Source organism: Embiotoca jacksoni, unplaced genomic scaffold (genome assembly GCF_022577435.1).
Source record: "Embiotoca jacksoni isolate LCO1_2020_lvr unplaced genomic scaffold, fEmbJac1.0.p SCAF_15, whole genome shotgun sequence".
In the NCBI taxonomy this organism is placed as follows: Eukaryota; Metazoa; Chordata; class Actinopteri; family Embiotocidae; genus Embiotoca; species Embiotoca jacksoni.
This window is the reverse complement of record NW_027185285.1, coordinates 32,695-54,285: the sequence shown is the minus strand read 5'-3', so window position 1 is coordinate 54,285 and position 21,591 is coordinate 32,695. Positions and strand designations below refer to the sequence as shown.

General features: G+C 41.4%; 2 protein-coding genes and 6 non-coding genes across 8 annotated transcripts; 7 read left to right on the top strand and 1 right to left on the bottom strand.

Moving 5' to 3' along the window:
* Positions 1-1,983: 1,983 nt before the first annotated feature.
* arl5c (ADP-ribosylation factor-like 5C) lies at positions 1,984-4,932 on the top strand. The gene is made up of 6 exons (XM_069148580.1): positions 1,984-2,279; positions 2,707-2,767; positions 2,866-3,013; positions 3,646-3,729; positions 4,318-4,469; positions 4,611-4,932. The coding sequence occupies exons 1-6, from the start codon at positions 2,234-2,236 to the stop codon at positions 4,657-4,659; spliced, it is 540 nt and encodes a 179-aa protein (XP_069004681.1). The 5' UTR covers positions 1,984-2,233; the 3' UTR covers positions 4,660-4,932.
* A 1,296-nt stretch (positions 4,933-6,228) lies between these two features.
* trnac-gca (transfer RNA cysteine (anticodon GCA)) lies at positions 6,229-6,300 on the bottom strand. Its single transcript has one exon. It is a non-coding gene; the product is annotated as a tRNA-Cys (tRNA).
* Positions 6,301-8,559: 2,259 nt separating this feature from the next.
* On the top strand, positions 8,560-20,872 carry LOC138197629 (plexin domain-containing protein 1-like). Its single transcript, XM_069148480.1, has 14 exons — positions 8,560-8,686; positions 15,152-15,318; positions 15,581-15,724; positions 18,334-18,403; positions 18,568-18,690; positions 18,784-18,902; positions 19,015-19,114; positions 19,222-19,317; positions 19,414-19,495; positions 19,574-19,634; positions 19,740-19,860; positions 19,997-20,032; positions 20,145-20,296; positions 20,402-20,872. Exons 1-14 carry the CDS (start codon positions 8,608-8,610, stop codon positions 20,510-20,512), a joined length of 1,461 nt encoding a protein of 486 aa, XP_069004581.1. The 5' UTR covers positions 8,560-8,607; the 3' UTR covers positions 20,513-20,872.
* trnac-gca (transfer RNA cysteine (anticodon GCA)) lies at positions 15,769-15,840 on the top strand. Its single transcript has one exon. It is a non-coding gene; the product is annotated as a tRNA-Cys (tRNA).
* On the top strand, positions 16,112-16,183 carry trnac-gca (transfer RNA cysteine (anticodon GCA)). Its single transcript has one exon. It is a non-coding gene; the product is annotated as a tRNA-Cys (tRNA).
* Positions 16,597-16,668, top strand: trnac-gca (transfer RNA cysteine (anticodon GCA)). Its single transcript has one exon. It is a non-coding gene; the product is annotated as a tRNA-Cys (tRNA).
* On the top strand, positions 16,887-16,958 carry trnac-gca (transfer RNA cysteine (anticodon GCA)). The gene has a single exon. It is a non-coding gene; the product is annotated as a tRNA-Cys (tRNA).
* Positions 17,957-18,028, top strand: trnac-gca (transfer RNA cysteine (anticodon GCA)). The gene has a single exon. It is a non-coding gene; the product is annotated as a tRNA-Cys (tRNA).
* Positions 20,873-21,591: the final 719 nt, after the last annotated feature.

The window sequence follows — 21,591 nt, the reverse complement described above, 5'->3', positions numbered from 1 at the left end:
CTAACGTACTATTTAGTATGCTCCAAAAAAAAAAAAAAAAAAAAAAAAAAAAGTGTCAGTACACAAGTACGCCAACAGACTCAAAACCTGCACGTGTACACTTCATGTTCGCCCGATGCTTCAGTTTATTTCTCTCAGGACATATGCAGAGAAAGTTAAGTCCATCAAATACAGCTTTTCTTTCCTTTCTCGAATTGAATTCACAACTTCCTGTGTAGTTGCATTGTATTAAAACGCCCTTCCTGTAGAACCTGTCCGGTCGTGGTGCTTTCAATGGGTGTAAACCTTCAAAAACAAAGGATCCGATTGTTTCAACAGCAACAACAACAACAACAACAACAAAAAATGGCTTCCAAGGACAAATATCTTCCACAACGTTTTATTACTTCATTGTTTCCTCTGTGGCGTTTGCAGGAAGTTTCAACTCTCCTCTCGGATAGCGACACATTTCTCGCCGAGCATTTCGTTCTGTGATGAAACTTACGTGAGACGTCAGGAAAAAGCGCAATTCAGTCCAGGATGTGGTTTTGAAGTGTTTTTATCGTATCATCTTCTGCATCTCGCTGGTGCTTCCGCACGGGACAGAACGAGCACCCGGTTACTTTAAAAAGGTCACCGTGGCCCTAACATCAAACGACAGCGAGCTGTGGTTCACGGCACCAAACAAGTAACACCTAGTGTCACTACAGTAGTGTGACTTTTACTTTATTATAAATAAAGCCCTGCAGTCAAAAGTGGTCATCGTTTCAGTGGGATATTATCATGTCTAATTCAATCATTCTTATCATTACATATCAAACCAGCAGCATATTACTGTTGTGCCTGGTTAATGTGGAGCTCATTTGAACTGTTAGACAGACAAGTGATAAAAGAATAATCTTATTTTTGAGAGAGATGTTCTGTTTTTGAGTTAAAGTGAGCGTGAAATTGAAATATTTACACACAGAAAAATACGCAGGGAGGTCACGGTTATTGATTTAGGACTTACAAGAAATCAAACAGACGGTGTAAAAAAAATTGGAAAATACCGGCTTTGCTCGATGGAAATCCCGGGGGGACTCTTGGTTTTAACCAGTTTTGCTTTCTGTTGCTTCACATTAATGTTCCTGTGATCCACAGAGAGAAAGGTACACAGTTTCACTTCCCTTTCTATATATGGACTGGACATCTGTGTCAGCAGATGCGTCATCAGTCCACTTCTGTCGTTGGTGTTGACAGAAAAAAAAACCCCGCAGGTGTTGGAAGTTGCCTTCAGGTGCTCCCGGTGAGGCTCAGACACACGAGCTTTAAAGACTTTTTTTTTTTTGCGGTTTTTTTGCGGATTTTTTTATGGATAATTTCTATTTGGAACATAGGAAGTAGAGACGTGAGAGATAATGATAACATATAACCGGAGAAAGAGAATATTTAGGGATAATTTGGGTTTAAAAAAAAAAAAATCCAAAACAAATGTTTAACAGCTATACTTTTTAAATAATAAAAAAAAATAAGTAGTGCTTTGTGCATAAAAATAACAGGTGTCTTTAAAGAGTAGCCTATTCTTCATCTCTTTATAAAGGGCACTAAAAGCATATTTCACTCCTCTGCTGACTCAGTCAAACCGTTTACAACATTAAAATAATATTAACTACAGCCTATTTTTGCTGTTTGCTTATTTAAAAGAAACAACTTTTTTTTTTTTAATCAAATTTTACCATAAATTATTAACACAGCCTCTGTGGTACTCTCCTTAAATGTCATATTCAATCACTACATTTAATCCACTTAACTACAACGACTATTACATATAATAAGTTGCCAAATTGTGGTAAATAGGCTACCAGCTTTATTTTGATGTTAAATGTGGTGATATCAAAGATTAGATAACTTTTTGAGCTCGGTGGAGCTAATAAACTCGATGATCTATCACACCTGTCGATATCTTTAACGAATCGCTCACCTGCTATTTCTCCTGATGTTTCCCGCAGCACCTGAACGCCTCATTACTATGCCTCCTTTTGTTTGGTGACTCACTCCGTCTGACAGCGCCGAGGACTTTCTCCGTAAGAAGCGCCACCCACAACGCTATGCAGAAGAAGAGACTGGTATCAGTTGAAGGAGCAGAGTTTGTCAGCTGTTCGCGGGTCCTGAAGTCAGTCGCATTTTTTTTCTGGACCTGTTTTGTATTGATCGCTCGCCTCACACAAACAAACAAACAAACAAACACACACACACACACACACACCTGTTGGACATGGGATTCCTGCTGACCAAGATGATGGCTGTGTTCGGGGACAGAGGTAAAGCTGCTTCATTTACCGTGTATATATTATTTTGTAGTGATTTTTTTTTTTAAAGCATCTATTTATATCCTAAACGACACAGAAGTTAAACGGAAACCAAGTTTAAATTCGCTACCAAACATCTGAATGAAACCTGTCTTTGAACTAAATGTTGAGTGATGTATCAACCCTGTAGATAAGACCTGTCGCTCTTATCTCTCTCTCTCTCTTTCTGTGTGTGTGTGTGTGTGTGTGTGTGTGTGTGTGTGTGTGTGTGTGTGTGTGTGTGTGTGTGTATGTGTGTGTGTCTGCCTGCTTCTGCTTCTGCTTAACTTGACACAAATTATGCAAACTCAAGATTACAGTGAAGTACAACTAGTCAAGAAAGCAGAAAGTGAGCAAATAAATCTAACTTGTTTTTGAACTTCTTTTTTTTGTCCTGCAGAGCACAAAGTCATCATTGTGGGTTTGGACAACTCCGGGAAGACCACCATCCTCTACCAGTTGTAAGCGACTTGATTGTTATCAAATGAGGCAACGGTAGCTTTTTTTTTTTTTGCAACTCAACGTGTGTACTCACCTAATTTCCCCAAAAACATCCCAGTGTGACGAAGGAGGCCGTCCTGACGTCACCGACCATCGGCAGCAACGTGGAGGAGGTCATCGTCCGAAACAGTCACTTCTTGATGTGGGACATCGGAGGGCAGGACAGCCTTCGAGCAAGCTGGTTCTCGTACTACTGCAACACGGAGGTGAGAGCTGAAACACATTTAAGACTTATTAAGACTTTACAGTAACTCACCTCTGGCTGAATCCATCACACACCGGTGCACTGTGGTTTGTTTGTTTGTTTGTTTGTTTGTTTAATTCTTTGCACTGTTGTTTAGTTTAATTTAATATTATTCTATTTTTATTTGTATATATGTGCATTTTTAGACCGTTTACTATCTATCTATCTATCTATCTATCTATCTATCTATCTATGTATGTATGTATGTATGTATGTATGTATGTATGTATGTATCTATCTATCTATCTATCTATCTATCTACGTTTTGCTGATCCTTCCAAAGCCATCCTGCATATTATCTTTAATTTACTTCATATTCTTTGAAGTTATTGGTCTAATATTCCCCCAAAACACCAGATAAATCTCTTGCACATGAACCCATATCTGCTTCTTATCTACCCCCCCCCCCCCCTTCTTGTTTTCATAACCCTGCTATTTGGTACTGCAGATAATGATTGACAGTATATTTCACGTAGCTGTGACGGGACTTGTTCTCCTTTCTATCCTCACAGCCACTGCTAACATGTTTGTTTTCTAGTAATCGATTCATTTATATGTCATGTGTTTTTTTTTGGTTGTTTTTGTTTTTCCCAGATTGTCATTCTGGTTGTGGACAGCACCGACCGGGAACGACTGACCGTGACCAAAGAAGAGCTGCACCGGATGCTCTCACATGAGGTATCAATCCTAAATCTAAAGAGATGTCTTCATTTAAAACCCCCTGCTGATGCAGGTAGAAGCAGAATATGGTGTCTTCACGTGATGAATTAGGATACTTTTAAATCAACAAACACTTTTAAAGTGTCATGTTATCTGCTTCTAACTACGTTCAAATGTCTGAATGCTGCATACAAACGATAAATGGGTGCAGGGAGGTTTTTAAATAATTTGCTTTAAGAATTGAGTGTGTAATAATGACTCGTTTTAGTCATGACGTAGACAGCCTTTTGTCGCTCCGTGAAACAGCCCGTGTCTGGTATTCATGTTTTGATGTCAGAGACTCACATGAGTCGGTGATTAATCGCAATAGATATAAAAAAAAAAAAAAACACCCGAGGCACGACGAGGAAGTTTGACTGAAGACTTGAGTCACTGTGATTAAATGTTCCGCTGACGTCTGCTGTTTTTGGTCCAACCTCAAAGTCAAACATTTTTTTTTTTTTTTTTTTTTTTTTGCGGGTTTCCACTGCGGAAATACCTCCTGTAAAATAACAAAATAAAGAAAGTAAACTTGGTGATCAATCTTCTCCTGTTTGGACGTCACAGGACCTGCGGAACGCGGCCGTTCTCATTATGGCCAACAAACAGGACGTGAAGGGCTCCATGACGGCGGCGGAGATCTCCCAGAGCCTCACGCTCGACTCCCTCACGACGCACTCCTGGCACGTCCAACCCTGCTGCGCCCTGACAGGAGAGGGGTGAGTTCATTATTTATTATCGCCGCGGATGAGTCAGATCCTACAAGTCACTGACACAGGCAAAACAAAACAGATGCCTTTTAAACAGTCGTGTTTCACATCCCAAAAATGCTTTCCCCCCCTCCCTCTCTCTCGTTACAGACTACCTGCCAGTCTGGAGTGGATGAGGTCACGAGTTTTGGCGAAGTAAATAAAAAAAAAACGCACTCCCCGAGTGGATGGAACTTCCTCAAACTGAGCGAAGACGGGCCGCAGTGTCCGGATTGTTTACAGTGTTTTTGGGCCCGTGAACGCGGCATCAGTGATGGACAGAAGCAGCCTCGGCAGACCTTCAGTACGTCTTCCTCAGCTGCGTCTTCTGTCTCAGCCTCAGGGTCGACGTGGCCGAGAGAGACCTGCGCGAGTTCAGGGCTGCTGAGTGTTGCATTTAAAAAAAAAAAAAAAAAAAAAAAAAAAATTCTTACTCTTCAAGAACCATTTGATGGTTTGAAAATCTGATTAAGATTTTCCTCACCTTGTAGTGCTACCAGGAAGTGTTTGTGCACATTTTTTTTCTCACAAGCGGCGCACAAAGTCGAGATATAAAAAAAAAACCAACCTCTCCGGACCAGTAATATCACATTCCACTTTGATTTCACGAGAAGTCTTTCTTTTTTTTTTTTCCTTCGGGGTAAATCGGGTGACTACAAGCACCTTACTTTTCATGAGTATAATGCCGTTGATTCGTTACCAGAACTGAACGAGTTGCGCCAACGAAGTTACAAACCAAAACTTTGAACAATAAGGCGCCTGGACGGCAGATGATGATCTGGAGCACTTGAAGCGTGTGACGTGCTTTCGGTTCAGTCAGCTGATCACGTGACTTCACAGAAACCTTTTGAGTGGGACAATCATGATCTCATTTTGGCTTTTGACTGTTGTTCCTCGTCATTTTATGACTTTCTGTCAGGCTACTTGCAGATGAACCAAATGTAATATCTCGTTTCTAAACTGCTTTTTCGATGACAGTTTAGTAGCAGCCTGGTTTTACAGGAAACCTCCTACGGAAGACTTTTACACAAAGATATATATATATATATATATGCTGTAAGTCCTGTGGCCTCTTCTTTGCAGAACCTCTGCAATGTTGAGATACTAGTATGCACCTGATGAAAAAGAAAAAGGATATTTTTTTGCCAGCGAACAACAGGATAGTTTAGTTCATCCTAAAGATGTTCAATAATTTATTCTTTAAAAAAAAAACAAAAAAAAAAACAAAGCTCTGAAACTGTATTTTACAGCACTTCCCCGAATGGTGAAAAAAGGAGCTGGCTGCTAAGGACCATGAGTCATATTTTAAATGTACATATGGTGAAGATTTTTAAAAATAAATAAATAGTATTATTATTGCAAGCTCTGCTGTGTGTGTGTGTGTGTTGTCTCTCTTGCGGCTGTAAAAAATCTTTGTTTCAAGAAGGGATGCACCTGCACGATGCATGCTGTTGAAGAGTGGATACTTCCTGCAGCAACATTAAAGACTGAAATAGTTGCATACTGTGGCAACACTGCAGCTGCTTTAAAATAACACGACAGGGGATCTTTGATGCTATCGGTTCTGCAGTTTATCTGTAATTTCATTTCCTGTTTGTCACAATGTTGAACAATGAAGTCTAACATGCCATGACACGACATTGTATTTTCTGAACCGCAGTTAACATGATTACAAAACCAACATGATTATTAACCAGATTTACCTGAGAAAGGAAGAAAAAAAAAAAACAGGGGGCATCCGGATTTGAACCGGGGACCTCTTGATCTGCAGTCAAATGCTCTACCACTGAGCTATACCCCCGCACGCTTCGTGTAGGGACCGTCATGTGTATTTGTTTGTGACACAACTCGCGCGCTCATACCGTCAATTATTGTGTATTTTATTATTTTACCTGAATACAACTTGATTTTGATGATAACGGCGATATTTCACTAATATGTAAGATGTTATTTTGACCACTAGGGGGAGAAATTAATCTACATTAATGGCTGCAAGAAAAGAGCAAAAAAAAAAAAAACACCTTCAAAACTACTAAGTTTATAACAACACTGATCGACAGACACACTCTCTAACACCTGGTTTCTTCAGAAAGTGTATACAGCTTTATAACAGCAGCAAAAGAAACATTGCTGAAATAATGTAGTTGTCATTCGCTATGTGTACACTGGGTGTCGCTGTACTACATCTTGAGCGCAGGTATACAGGAAGGAACTGTTGATGTCAGGTGTCTGACCCCGGAAAAGTAAAAGGCTTTTGACCACTCTTTTTTGTTGTTGTTGTTGAGTAATCACCGGAAGTTCATGCAACGTGGAGTCAATCTGCAACTGAGGGAAAAGCCTGCAGGTTTATTACGCAACACAAAGTACTGTAATAATTACCAAATTCAAGGTACTTGTACTTTACTTGAGCACTTTTCATACTCTCTTTCTATCTTTCATTACTCTCTTGGGGACTTTAAATTTGAATTTTTTTTTTTTTTCTGATAAACTCAGGTACTAAATGTTGCTTTATGAGTTGAGCAAAATCTCCTGCTTCTTAAACTGAGTAAACTATTTAAAATGTCACTTTAATTGGCTTATATAAAACTTCAAGGTGTCAGAGTTAAAGTCTTCTAAAGTGTTACTGTTTCTCATTTGCAGCAGAGCGAGGTAACACCTGTAGAAAACGCATAAACAGGGAAATTTTAAAAGGCCTTTATTAATCAGCGAGGCTTCATATGAGCTGAACTTTGGAAAACAGTTTGTGAGCGACATAAAAACAAGGACTGTGGATTTTGTCCTTGGTCACTTCCACTTAAAATGATTTAGGAAGGGAAGTGTCTTCGGGCCCAGTACGTGGAGGAGGAAAAACTACTAAAACAATATTGTCCCTTGTGATTTATGCATAAATATGTCAGTCTTGTTTTAAGAGAGCCTTCAAAGAACGTATTCTTTAACGTCGTCATTCAACTGGTACTGAACCAAAGACGTCCCCTTTTTTGCACGTAATACATATTGCAAAATGCAAAAAAATTGTTCTCAGCAAGGATTTCCTTTGTGATTGTTGCAGATTGACACGTAATAATTGTCTTTTACCCGGTTTCAGCGCGTCACGACAGGAGCCTGTTTTTTTTAATATTATGCACGGCGAGCAAATTAGAAGACGTAAAAGATGTTTATTATCTGTTCCCAAGTCATCGTGTCCTCGCTGGGTGAAGAGTCCAACCTGCTGCTGTGACACCGTTGGTATTGTTTGGATTGTGGGACGTGGCACTGATTACTTTTCCAGCTGTCAATCCAATAAGTGCTCAGCTGCCATTTTCTCTGCCAGGGATTCAATGTTTGCAGATAGAAATGTTAAAAGTCACGGCTACGGGAGGCGGCGGAGACGACCGCGCTTGCTCGACAAGCTCGCTGTTATTTTCGATTTACGTGACATTAAAATAAACAAAAAACAAAAACACTCAAAAACTTTCCTGGCCCACGAAAAGATGAAAATACACTCAACGTTTCGGGGAACCGTGAACAGTCGTGACACGGGATGTGTAATACCATAACTGGCAGTGATTTTTAAGGGCCGGGCATCGTTAGCGTGATCTCCATGTCTAATCGCATATGTCAGATTTTTCATTGTCCTCACATCTGGTTTTGGACAGAGGGAGGCGCCACACTGCCGCCGGTCCCTTTCAAGCCTGCGCTGACTGATTCCTCTAAATGATGCCGCGACTCCTGAGAACCACGAACAGAGGAGTACGTCCCAGAAAGAGGACGACTCATTTTGGTTAAAGCCTTCTGCTGGAGTGCGGGGGAACGAGAGACTGTTTCGTCCTCCGGACTCCGAGGCCTGAATCAGCTGATCCGTGTGTGCTTTTGTGATCGCCGTGGCAACGGAGGAGCGGCTCTGAGGAGGAGAGAAAGGGTGGAAGTTGGAAACGGGGGTGTGTGTGGGGGGGTGTTGGTGTGTGAGGAGAGAGAGATCTGGAGGGGGTGAAGAGAGTGACGGGTAGAAGTGGGAGAAGAATTTTTTTTGCAAAGAGAAGAAGAAAGAAGAATTAGAAGAGCAGAAATCTCCAACAAAAAAAAAAACTTGCTTCATTTTTTTTTTTTTTGGGGCTTTTTGCTGTCGAACATGTGTTTCAGTTTGGTGATGCTGTTTCTCTGTCTCTCCCAAACAGAGCTGGCGAAAGTTTGGGTTCAAGAGCAGACAGGTGAGTTGTGTGTATTTTCCATCCATCACTCCTGTTTTAATCTCCTCTTGTCTGATTTGGTCGCAGAGGTGCTGAAAGCTGCAGCTTCTTCCCTTTTTTGTTTTGTTTTGTTTTATTTACTAGATTTTGAAGTCTGTGGAGTGGCTTTTAAGTACTTTTCCTAATTATTTGTCAACTTAAAGGAGTAGTTCTTATTTATTCCTGATGCTTCGTGCGCCGCTGCTGCTGTGTTGTGTTATTTTAACACCCTGTAAACCACAGAACTTCAGTAGGAATCTTTATGGAGCAACAAATGGGCATGCCGTGCCCTTTCCATTTTACACTAAAGTGAATGCTCTAGTTTACAATAAAGGCTACAATAAAAATACCCTGTTCCACAAGCATGCGACTGAGTCGAAACAACAACCCGCAAACAGCCCGTCTCAGGTTTTAAAATTAGAGTTGGACTTGTTTTTCTTCTTGCCTTCCTGCCTTCCTGCTACAGTCTGGTACAATTTTTTTTTTTTTTTTTTTCATGAGGCTGCCGGGGAGAGGAGATGGATTTTGCAGTCGCTGTATTTCTTTATATTAATGAGAATATGTCTTTTGGGAAAGGGAGGTGTACGGGATCATATACAGGAGTGATGGTTGGGATTCATGTTTATATTTTTAAGAATCTGAGAGGTCACTCTCTGGAAACTCCCTTCTTGCATCCCAACTCATCCCATCAGTGACTTCTGACCTGAAAACAGCTGTCCATTACTTCTTTTTTTTTTTATCCTCCTCTGATAGAGTTCGTTAGAACAGAATCAAAAAGGTTTAATCATCCTCTACTCCTACAGAGTTCAGGAGATTTGTCATGCATTAGGAAATGTGTTGTATATGAAACTCCATCCCAGAGTGCCGCACAAGGAGGAGCTCAGATATGTGTTTGCATCATCTGGGGTTAGATGTCAGCAATGACTGTAAGTGATGGCTCGTCTCCTTATCCATTAGCTCTTATCTGCCCTGTCACTCAACTTTATGTATTGTTCAGTTGGTCCTGAGAGAGCCGTCGACGCCATCTGAACCAGACTGTAATAACAACAGACGCGGAGCTGAAAATGAATTGTGCACCCAGTGATGACCTCAGCGTTTGGCCTCTTAAGTCGCTCGTCCTACTGAGCAGTTTGCTTAACAAACAGCCCCGAAGGCGATTCCAGACGTTTTGGAGCTGAGCGTAAACTGGAGGAACGAGAAACAAAGGGGAAAGGATTGTTTTGTGAGCCTCGAACCACCGATGGGATGTTATTGTCTGTGGGTTCCCAGATTGACGCTTATTTTTATTAAAGTCATGCGCAATTTGATTTGTGATAGCAAAACATCGACGTGTTGTAGGAAAGTGGCAGGAACAGAAACTGATATCCGCCAACAGCTCAGCAGCTTGTCCTTTGAATTATGTCGTGGTTTGGAACAGCGTTCGTATGGGATGTGATTCTGGGGCCTGAACTCTGTTTGGTTCATTTATTACTCTTATCAAACGATTCGTTTTTCCGCCATAACAAGTGCACTTGTGTTTTTCTTAGAACTACATCAAAGACTCGTCTCTTGTCTTTTAGCTTTATTGTGAAATGTCGCCGTGTTGCAACCTTTTAGACATGTTATTAATTGTATCTGGAATTGTTAAGATTCCTGTGTGTTTATTAAAGGAGGCTCAATGCATTTTTCTCAAACCAAGACAAAAGTGACTTCCTTTTGTCAGGCCGAACTGGTTTCTTTTGGGGGAGGAGGGGGGTTTAAACTGGGGAATCACATGTCTGCAGTTCAGCCACACTCCTTGAGATGAACTATAGATGTTGACTGCGGGCGACGTCCATGCCAGCTCCTTCCGCCTCTTCTCAGGAAGGGTGTGTCCTCTCGGACCACTCTGAGCTGACCACTCGCTGAAAAAGGCAGCTAAATGTTGTGGTTTTGGTAGCTCCTAAAAAGAGTGGGCAGAGGTCGTTCCTCAGACCAAAACATCTGCCAGTCGGGGAAAATTAAAAAAAAAAAAAAAGCCAGTTCCTCTTTTACCTCGCGGCTGTTTTCCGTGTACTCATCATCTTTTGCTTGAATTTGCTTTTAAACTTTTACTGAAATTAGTCCCAATCCATATACCGGTCCCTGCAGCTGAAGGTTGGCTGGTCAAGAAGAGGCCATTAACTATTCTTGGGCATTATCTTCTAACCCACGGCACCACCCTGTACTTTGTTTTTTTTTTCTTCGGGAACAGCAGATGTACAAAACATTTCTTGATACTGATTCAGCACTCAGGCATTCTGTTGCAATCCTCTCCCAGTTGTGGGATTATTTGTGTGAGGGGGGTGATTTTATGACACAACATTAAATCAATGTGCTATGTGCAAAACTGCTAGCCGTAAAAAAAAATAAATAAAAAAAAAAAAAATAATAAATTTGTCTGAAACTTGTAGACATAAAATCACCATTAGAATCTTTCTAAATAAGTTCAATTGTGCCTACGTAAGTCTCGATGATGGAAGAGATCATAAATAATGTGAAATTTGAGTAAAATATTTATTAAACTTCTTTGTTACACCATAATTTATGTAATTTCAAAGGCATTTGCAGTGTTATTATTGATTTAAAAGTACCAAAACATAATTAAAAATGTTAAAAATTTGTCAATTAAGTTACCACACTTATTCTTGTTTTTTTAAATTTTGTTTTATTTCTACCACTGAAATCAACTGAGTGGTCAGAATGAGAGTACATTTTCCTTTTCCAACAGTTGTTGAACAGGTCTTCAGTCTTTTCACTATCATCCTATTCTGCATGAATGCCAAGAAATCTTTGCAGCAGCAGAGATTGGAGCTCTGCAGTAAATAATTCATTTTGCATTGGATGAGGATAGTGATTTATTTTTTATTTATTATTTTTTTTTCCGTTTCCACCGTTCAGCCGACAGACTCTGACTCCCCTCTCACTGTTTTGATTGCCTGCCAGTTAATTCAATCATACCGTTTCGGGGCGGAGTGATGATCCGAGGAGATTATTATAAATCATAACTTCATATTCAGCGTCTGCACTCCTCCCGGCTTTCATAACCCTTACCGTAGGTTCATCTGCATGCTGCGCTGCAGACCTCAACAACTGTGCAGACTGCTCTTACCTCATAGATGCCAGAACAGGGCGGACCCCTGTGCACAAACAATCACACGTTTAAAATATATGAGCTGTCACGATTGCATTGGCGCAGCAGCTAATTGAGTCAAAAGGGTGGAGAGAAAAACGCTCATGGACAAATATAATAAGGTCCAAACATTTGGGTTGTTACTTCAGAAACTCGTTAAATGACGCACTGTAGTTGTGATGACTGTGGAAGACATCAGCGCCGGAGCTGCGTGAATGCGGAGCGAGTGAGTTTGTTTAAAGCGGGGCCTCCTCGCCAACGTCCCACACAGTCTGAACTCTGGGGGTTTGGCAACGGGACGCACCCGAGGGACCGACAGGCCCGCGTGTTCCCCCTCCCACACACGGGACACAAACGCAGGCAAGCAGGCTGACGCGCCAAACCGAAATGTCTCTGGCAGGAGAGCAGCTCCACTGGGCACCCCTAGGAACGTGTTCAGAGGCGCGCGGGAGAGTGGCCAAATTTAAAATGTCACATTCAATATTCTCAAATTTATCCTCTTGTTGACTATCCAGTTTTTTTTTTTTTTCTTCTTCTTCTTCTTTTTCTTTTGTGAAGATAGATGCTTTGAACTGAGAGGAGACTCCCTGCTATAACTGTTAAACAATGAACATCTGCAAAAGTGCAGTGAGGAAGGATTACGTTCGAGTCTTTTTAATTTTCTTATTAACATGGGATGGTAAAAGTATAGGAGGAGTGGGAGGTATGTTTGCATGCAGGTTTTAGTGGCTTTTTTTTTCAGTTGAGGATTTGACACTGGATAATATAACAAGCTTTTAAAACACAGTGTTAAACGATTAAAGCGGTGGTTTCCAACCCGTTTAGTTTCTGATGTCTTCCATGAAGCAGTGTGTAGTCGGAGTCACAGCTACCACCAAATAGAGATTTTTATTTTTCCATCTAAACTCCTCACATGGTTTTGTGTCAATAAATGTTCAAATGATCCAATATTTCACCAAAAAAAAAAAAAATCAAAGATAAGAGATAAAGTTTACAAACTGAAAACAGATTTTGTCTTCTTTAATCTAATCATCTCACGGCTCCTCAGATTCATCTGCTTTCCCTTGCAAGTAAAACCAGATAGAAATCATCATTTATATATCATATATCAGTCGGAGGGACCAAATCACAAGTTTTACTTTAATACTTTTGCTGCTGTACTTCTACTTAAGTAGGTGATCCAAGTAATTCTTCCACTGCTGCTTGTGTTGTTCACCCTCCTAATTATTTCAAACTAATGACGTTTGACAAACCTCAAAATCTACCTTTTTCTCCAAACGTTATACTGAATATTTACCTAAAACTTTTTTTTACATTTTTTTAAATTTTAAATCTGCTTCCCTCCAAATTAAAACAACGTGACTTTTAAGACTCGGGTGTGCAAGACAGGGCCAACTCATCAGGTGGCTTTTATATTGAGGCAATAATGGCACTTGGTCATGCAAAAGTAGATAGTTTATTCGCTTTAAAGGCTACTGGAGTGCAGCTGCCAAAAATAATTCATATGAAAGAAATCCATCTGCCTATTCCAGACTGAAATGGAGGCTAAGTGCTGCAAGCTCGCAGCAGGAACCAGCATGAACAAAAGCCCCGACATGTTTACGCGGTGGAAAAAAAAAAAAAAAAAAAGTAAGTTCCGGAGGTGTTTGAGTTCAGGATTTCTGAGCGGACCACTTGAGGTCCGACAGAGTCACCCAGCTCAGTTTTAATCTGCTCGGTCGCGGAGACTTCCTGCATGAAAACACCGGAGCAACAGAGACTAACTCTTCGCGGCAGCCGAGCTGACCGCGGCGGTTAAATTCACGGCGTTTCTTGCAGGAAAACGGAGCACGACGGGGTGACTGTCATGGTTTTTTTTTTGTTTTTTTTTGGTTTTTTTTCCGTTGTTGTTGTTGTCCGGAGACGTTTACCGCGCTGCTTCAAAAAGCCTCCTGTAGTTTAACTGAAAACCAGACGTAAAACAGCAAACGTTAAGTACAGGAGACAGTCCTCACTTAGGGTTAGAAGAAACACCCCGCGAAAGCGGAACGCTTGCCGACGGTATTTATAGGCTGCCCGTGACGTCATCGCGTTTCCCGTAATGCACATAATAAATAAAAAAAAAACGTAAACAATAAACCGTAATATTTCGGATAGATAGGCAGATCATTTATTCGTGTCTTTTTCACTAATCTAAAAATAATAAATGCTTCTTACAATGTTCATGTGAAAGCTATTTGTCTCTCATTAGGAAGTATTGACTGTTTCTTATGAGCACAAACCTTTTATCGGCTGGCTTGTGAAAAAAAAAAAAAAAAAAAAAAGGCCCATTATTATTTCAAAATCTGCTCTGAATGCAAACATGTTTTTGTATATGTAACACGGTGGAGAAGATTTGTGTTGTGACAGCTGGATACATTTCAAAATTTTGCTAATATTGCTGCTTTCCTTCATATTTTATTAAGGTTATCATCTTTGATTGTCTTTACTTTGCACAAGACTACATTGCAAGTTCAATTCAGTGTTCTTGTGCATGCTTAGCTTCTCATTTTCAGTGTAAATTCAATAGCTTGGTTGCTCATCAGTCACAAGTTCCTTCGATTGACATTTCCCGCACAAAGAAAGTCCATAAAAATGCTTTCAAATGCCAATATCTTTGCATACCCTTCAAGAGAAATGACTCGTGAGCTAGGTCAAGACATGTTTCACTGTGTGGCTGCAAATGCACAGCTACACCAGTGACTGAGGTTATGTAAGGACAAAAATGTTCGCAGGTCTGCATCCAGTTGTCAGTATAAACTGTGTAAGATATGCTTTTTCCACACTCCATAAAAAAATAAATCACAGCACGGTGTTAAAATAAACACGCAACATCAACCAGGAATATGTGGTTTGAATAAAGGACAAATCCTCAATTAAAACACTGAGAATGTTAAAACAAACCCCACCTACCCCAGTTTGTTTACCACATATGGTTTACTCTGTTCGTAGGCCTTGACAGTTCCCTCTGATCATCAGTAAATGTTATTTCTATTGTTCTTGCCTTCATTCAACAACGGCTTTAGCTGAAAAGGCTGAAGGCTGACCATTTCAAAAACAAATTATAATTTTTTCTCATTTGACTGCCTGAGCACTAAACCACATGACTCTCAAGAGTCTGAATAAAACTGGCATCTGAAATGCCTCCCAAATGGTGTGTTTTTCTATTCTTAAAATTCTTGAAACGAAAGCGTTGGAACGAGCGGGTTTGTAATTTGACATGGATCAGTTATCATCGTCATCACATCCCATACTGACCAGAACAACAAGGTAAATCGATATCTATTATTTTTGGACAGGTAATTGGGACGGCGTGACCTCACGGCAGCAGGAAGAGTCAACTGGAGGTGACAGTCACGCTCGCAGAGGCCAGACATCATCTTCAGGCCTCCCTCGGACCAGCAGGGCAGTCCTGGGTGCACGACTGACCATCAACACCCTGCCAGACAACGTGACACACATGGTGGTGAGCACCGTTTCCTATGACTGTAATTGTTTGTGGCATTTATTATGTTTTTGGCTTTTAACCTGTTGTTTTTGTTTGAGTTGGAGTTAAACACTGCCCTCTTTTGGAAAGAAACATTTACATTTCCCCACTCGCTTGGAGAATCATAGAACAACATATTGCTTAACCGTGTTCAACTCTTAATGCCTGTGTGACACTGTCTCTGAACACGCGTCAATGCCCTTTATAACCTCTGATTCTCTGTGTTTTTCATGTGTGCAAGGAGGATTCTGGCAAGTATTACACGTGGCGTAGCTTCGGCCCCGAGGACCAGCGCACACGGGACCTGTGGGTGGACATGAGCGATGTCCGCCACGGCCAAGTCAGGGTTCACGGCATCCTGTCAAATTCGTACAAGCAGGCTGTGGTGAGTCTCTCACACGCAATGGGCACAATAGGGGGGTATAGCTTGGGGGTATAGCTCAGCGGTAGAGCATTTGACTGCAGATCAAGAGGTCCCTAGTTCAATTCTGGGTGCCCCCTCGTGAATGAACTTATTATTTTGAATCAATGATGGCTTTGGCCGACAGTAACAAACAATCGGGTTGATTTGGAGACATGTTATCCTTTTTAAGTACAACAGGGACGGATCAAACTACACTGTTGCAAGACTTGTATTTCATCTAATAAAAAGCTGTAATGAAGTGAAGCCGGGAAACTTCAGTTAACAAAACTCAATCTGTAAATTATCTGAGTATGTTTCTTTCATAATGTCATTCAGCTATAAATCAGTGAGCGAATCCAGGTGTTCAGAGGGGGTATAGCTCAGTGGTAGAGCATTTGACCGCAGATCAAGAGGTCCCCAGTTTAAATCTGAGTGCCCCCTTATTTTACGATATTACTCTTGAAACACTGAGTGTTGTGGTCCATCACAGTGCAAACCTGCTGCCGTTCACACACTCACTGAAAGGTCTTCTTTGTGGCTTTATTAGCCAAAGCCATGTTTGTGTCCTTGGACTGATAACAGAGTGTTATCACAGCCCGGCAAGTCCGCACTTCACAAAACAGAAAAAGCCTGGAACTTTCCCGTAACATTTTACGTGAGTGAAATTCAGGAAATAATTTTTGTTTTGGTTGCATTATTTCAAACGCTGACTGTAATTTTTTTTTAATTTTTTTTTTAAATTATTCTTAGTTTTAATGATACTTGTACCATAAATCATCATATGAATGTGGGCCCTAACTTTATGAAAACTGATTTTTTTTTTTTTTCTCACATGAATCAGCAAGCTTTCCAGAGGGGGTATAGCTCAGTGGTAGAGCATTTGACTGCAGATCAAGAGGTCCCCGGTTCAATTCTGGGTGCCCCCTTGTTTAGCAATGTAACATACAATTTGCTTGATATTATTCTTCCGAGTGTCGTGGCCTGTGATTGTGTACAGACAAACTGAGAGGTCTTATTCACTGGTTAAAAGGCAAAACTCCTCCCTCTGCGGTTGCTCATATAAAGTGTTATCGAAATAGTTTTTAAACACGTCATACTGTGATTGACCAGGTGATGAATGAGCTAGCAATGGGTGTCTTTCAGAGGGGGTATAGCTCAGTGGTAGAGCATTTGACTGCAGATCAAGAGGTCCCTAGTTCAAATCTGGGTGCCCCCTTTATTTATGATAATAACAATTCTTTCACTGCTGTTGTTCTTCACGCATTTAGGGTGTTGTGGAACATTGTATTATAAACCTGCTATAATGTACAAGTACAGAGACATTTGTTCTGCACTTGTCAAAGCCTGACATTTCCTCCCCCCTTTTACATGTGTTTTGGGATAGCAGGTTAGGATAGAATTCAATCTGAAACATAAGGTAACACAACTCGGGGAGCGAAGGGGCCGGGACATGTTGGTACATGCCAAGAGCTACAGGCCTGGCAGAGGCTGTGAGCACCTGCCTGGTCTCCACCTCCATTGTCCTGTCACCTGTGTATATATCTGTCCAGCTCACTTTAATTCAGAAAAATGTGGTGGCTCAGGGGAGGAAAAACTCATGTACACCGAAAAGATTGAATACTCAGGGACGAATCCCAAGTGAAACTGAAGTATTTTGACTTTATCTGAACATCCGCTCCAGGTTAGAGAAGCCCCAGCTGTTGATTTTTTTTTTCTGGTGCAGATTTTAAAAACATAAATCTAGAAAGAACTGGGAAGCTAATCTTTTCTTTTTCGTTTTTTTCGTTACAGCAGGGTCATTTGTCCCATTTGCCCTTTCGATCCTCCCACTGATAATGTGGATTGTATGAATTCATCATAATATTGTAGATCTCAGTTTTTGTCAGCATAATATCTGTTTTGGAAATGTGAACACCCGGAGAGTTCAACGATCCGCTCACACACGGCCAAGTTGTGTCTGGGTTTTAACTAGTTCATTGCAAAACAGTTACATCAGACTGAACTCCGGGAAAATATTACTCACCGACAAACTGCTTGCAAAAAAACACAGCAGAACTTACAGATGTACTGAGAGGGCTCATTCATTGGTTGAAAGGCAAAACTCCTCCCTCGGTGGTTGGTCATATAAAGTGTTATCTATATTATCTTTAAACATGAAGTGTCATATTCTCATTCACCAGGCCATGAATCAGCGAGCAACAACTGTCTTTCAGAGGGGGTATAGCTCAGTGGTAGAGCATTTGACTGCAGATCAAGAGGTCCCTAGTTCAAATCTGGGTGCCCCCTTTATTTATGATTAAAAAAAAAAAATTATTTCACTCTGCTGTTGTTCTTCACACATTCAGGGTATCGTGGAACATTGTATTGTAAACCTGCTGTAATGTGCAACTACTCAAGACATTTGTCTTCATTTGATTATGTTTCTCTTTCTTTCTATAAGAGCTGACTACGATTCTTTGCACTGCAGGATAATAATACAAATAAATAACCCCAAAACAAGAGGCAGCAGTTTGTAAACTGCGAATTCAGTTCTCTCACATGCATTCACATATGTCTGCTTCTCTGTGTTTGTATCTTCTCTCTGTGTGCAGAGGGTCGCCCTGTCTTTTGACTTTCCTTTTTACGGACATTACCTGAGGCAGATTACCATAGCAACAGGAGGTACTTTTTTTTTTTTTTTTTTTTTTAACTTCCTAACAGATGTTCAAGTGACCTTTACTGCATATGTTCGGAGCGTAGAAGTGTTGTTGTGTTTTATTTTTGCTACACAACAAGTCGTACTCGAGTCTTACATGTTGTTTTTTTTCCATCTGGCCTTTTTTCAGGGTTTATCTTCACAGGGGACATGATTCACCGTATACTGACCGCGACACAGTACATCGCCCCTCTAATGGCTGATTTTGACCCCAGCTACTCCAAAGACTCCACCGTGCAATACCTGGATAATGGTGTTATATCTTCTCACATTTGAAGACGTCCTTGTGTCTCGGATTGCGTGATTATATGTTTGATTTTTGTTCGAAACTTTCGCTTGTCTACAGGAGAGGTGTTTGTGGTCCAGTGGGAGCGGGTCAGGCTAAACGGCAAAGAGACCGCCGGAGCTTTTACGTTCCAGGCTGCACTTCACAAAACAGGCGCCATCACTTTCAGCTACCGAGACGTGAGACAAAAGCTCTACTCTGTGCTCTTAATAGCCTTCTCTAATCTGATCAACTCTCCATCTTGTTCTTTTGTATGCGTGAGTGAATCTTCTGTTTTTTTCTGTTTCCCAGATACCTCTGTCATTAGATGTGATCGGTTCAGCTGAACAGCCGCTGAAGGCCGGTCTGTCGGATGCTTTCATGGTCATGTCACCGTCTTCGGAGTCACCAGGTTGGCACTCGCGGTCATACTTCTCCTCTACGATACAGCGCTACCGTCAAAATACATAAATAACCTTCGGTGTGTATTATATTTCAACGTTAATATCTTTAATCCAGACGGTTCGTGGCAGACTGTCTACGAGTACCATCGAGTTGAGATCAACACCACGAAGATTACCACCCACTCTGCGGTCGAGTTCACTCCTCTCCCGAGTGAGTGAACGTTCGCAACCTCCTGAGTCTGAATAGAAAAGGATTTGTTTGACTTGGTCACGCAGTGTGTTTCCTCGCTTGTCTTTCTCCGCTCAGCCTGCCTGGGACATGACAGCTGTGAGATCTGCCTCTCATCCAACCGAACCTCCGGCTGCAGTTGGTGTAACGTCCTCCAGAGGTGAGCGGGACAGTGTGAAAGCCCACGCAGTGGCAAAAGCAGTTCGACCTCATATTTCCGCTAAATCTTGTGTTTTAGGTGCTCCGACGGGATGGACAGACACAGACAAGAATGGTTGGATTACGACTGCTCAGAAGAGGTACGGCCTGACATCGAAGATTTATTATCTTACGTGTCCATGGGTTTTAATATAAGCTGATTGTGCTGTGTGTGTGTGTGTGTGTCTGTGTGTGTGTGTGAGCAGAGCAAAGACACAACGTGTGAGGATTACTCCAGGGGCGACAGCTCCACCGGTTCCTCCGTCACACCGGAGATCGAAGACATCACTTCTTTGACTCCTCTACAAAAAGAATGCAAAAGTGACGGTGAGGATGCGGAGAATAAACTGTCGATGTGACACATAAAAAAATAAAATAAAAACGATCGAGCGTTTCATTTTGTCGCTCAATAAAAACGTATTCCACTATGGAATAAGCACAGACGTTATTCATTTCTTTTCAGATGACACGAAACATCCAATATTCAAGACCGGCGGTGGTGAGTTACCGGTTTGTTTGAAGGAGCCGTTACGATAACACTTTGGGATTGCGTTTTTTTTGTTTTTTTTGTTTTTAAAAATCATGTGTCTCGGCTGCACGTGTGAAAACAGATTCTTCGACCGAGAGCGAAGGGCTGGCCAACACCGGGGTGATCGCCGGTGTAGCAGCCGCTCTGGTGCTGCTGCTGCTGGCTCTGATACTTGTAGCTCTTTACATCAACCACCATCCCGCCGCCGCATCATCACCGCTTTACCTCATCCAGGTGAGCTCGACACACTCCCCTGTGCTTATCCAATTTTTGAGACAAGCCGTTAGTCGTCACCAACGTCCACGTTGAACTTTCTATCGGTTGTTTGATTGTTTCCAGCGACGCAAGAGCTACTGGCCTTCCTTGAAGTTTCAAAAGCAGCAGTCCGGTTACACGGAAGTGGAAGAAGGTCACAAAAAGGACAGCATCGTCGAAGCCGGGCCGTGTTGAAACCGTGAATGGAAATTTGGGATAATCAAGATACTTTGGCATTCAAACATACATTTATGCATTCGCGCAAACAATTACGACCCAAATCCAAGTTTTGACACTTTATGGTTTTTTTTTTCACTTTACGATGCGTTTTTTAAGCGGTTTGAGATGCCATCGCCCCCAAAAGATGAAATTGTCGCCACAGTTTGGGGAGTGTGTATAGCTGAATGTTGAAAAGCTTTCATTTGAAATTCAAATCTCTGCTGGAATAAGCGGTGAGATTTGACTGCAATTAAACTGTGAATGGCATGCCACAACCTGAGAAAGATACATACAACTGTGCTGTTTTATATCCCAAAAAATAAAAAATAAATGTGGGTGTGCTTCGGTTTACTTCCTGCTACTTTTGAATTTGTATTTTTTTTTTTTTTTTTAATTCTCCTGCCTCGTCAGGTCAGTACTGCATGCTTTGTTGAATACCGTAGGCTACATCAAAGGAGTGCTAATTTACCAATGTTGCAGCCAGCCAACATTTGTGGAAGAAAACCACTGGAAAACACCATGTGCAGATACAAACAGTGCAACTCTTTTGTCAGCAGATGTCACCCTAACCAAATGTATGGCGTGGACGTCAAGTAGGACATGCAGTGAACGTGGCAGATGTGTAAAAAAAAAAAAAAAAAAATATGTGATTTGAGACCACTGGGTTGGTAAAGGCCCAAAAATCCTGCAACAATAAAAGATGATCGCACTGGTTTGCTATGCGAGGACAGATGGGAGCTGAGGACAGATATGTTGGGGAGACGCACGTGCACGCGGCCTCGATTGGATTTCCTTTTCAATTACGCAGAATACGTTGCTTCAAACTCAAAAACACAACACGCGCTGTAGTCTCAGTTCATAAATGTAGTTCCTCCTTCGACATAATACACCTTTAGTCCAAGTTTAAAAAAAAAAAAAAAAAAATTGAACCTCCCACACTACCTCTTCCTTTTCTGCTCGGTCACGCGCAGCGGAGGGGAGGGGAGAGGTGGGGGGGGGTCAGCGGGAGCGCGCTTTCCGTGTCTGGTTAGTGGACTGACAGCCAGCTGTGCGGA

Coding starts and splice junctions, on each gene's coding strand:
- LOC138197629 (XM_069148480.1), top strand. CDS start 8,608: ATGTGTTTCAGTTTGGTGATGCTGTTTCTCTGTCTCTCCCAAACAGAG. Junction 18,404..18,567: donor GATTACCATAGCAACAGGAG/GTACTTTTTTTT, acceptor GCCTTTTTTCAG/GGTTTATCTTCACAGGGGAC. Junction 19,635..19,739: donor ATTACGACTGCTCAGAAGAG/GTACGGCCTGAC, acceptor GTGTGTGAGCAG/AGCAAAGACACAACGTGTGA.
- arl5c (XM_069148580.1), top strand. CDS start 2,234: ATGGGATTCCTGCTGACCAAGATGATGGCTGTGTTCGGGGACAGAG. Junction 2,280..2,706: donor GGCTGTGTTCGGGGACAGAG/GTAAAGCTGCTT, acceptor TTTGTCCTGCAG/AGCACAAAGTCATCATTGTG. Junction 3,730..4,317: donor ACCGGATGCTCTCACATGAG/GTATCAATCCTA, acceptor TGGACGTCACAG/GACCTGCGGAACGCGGCCGT.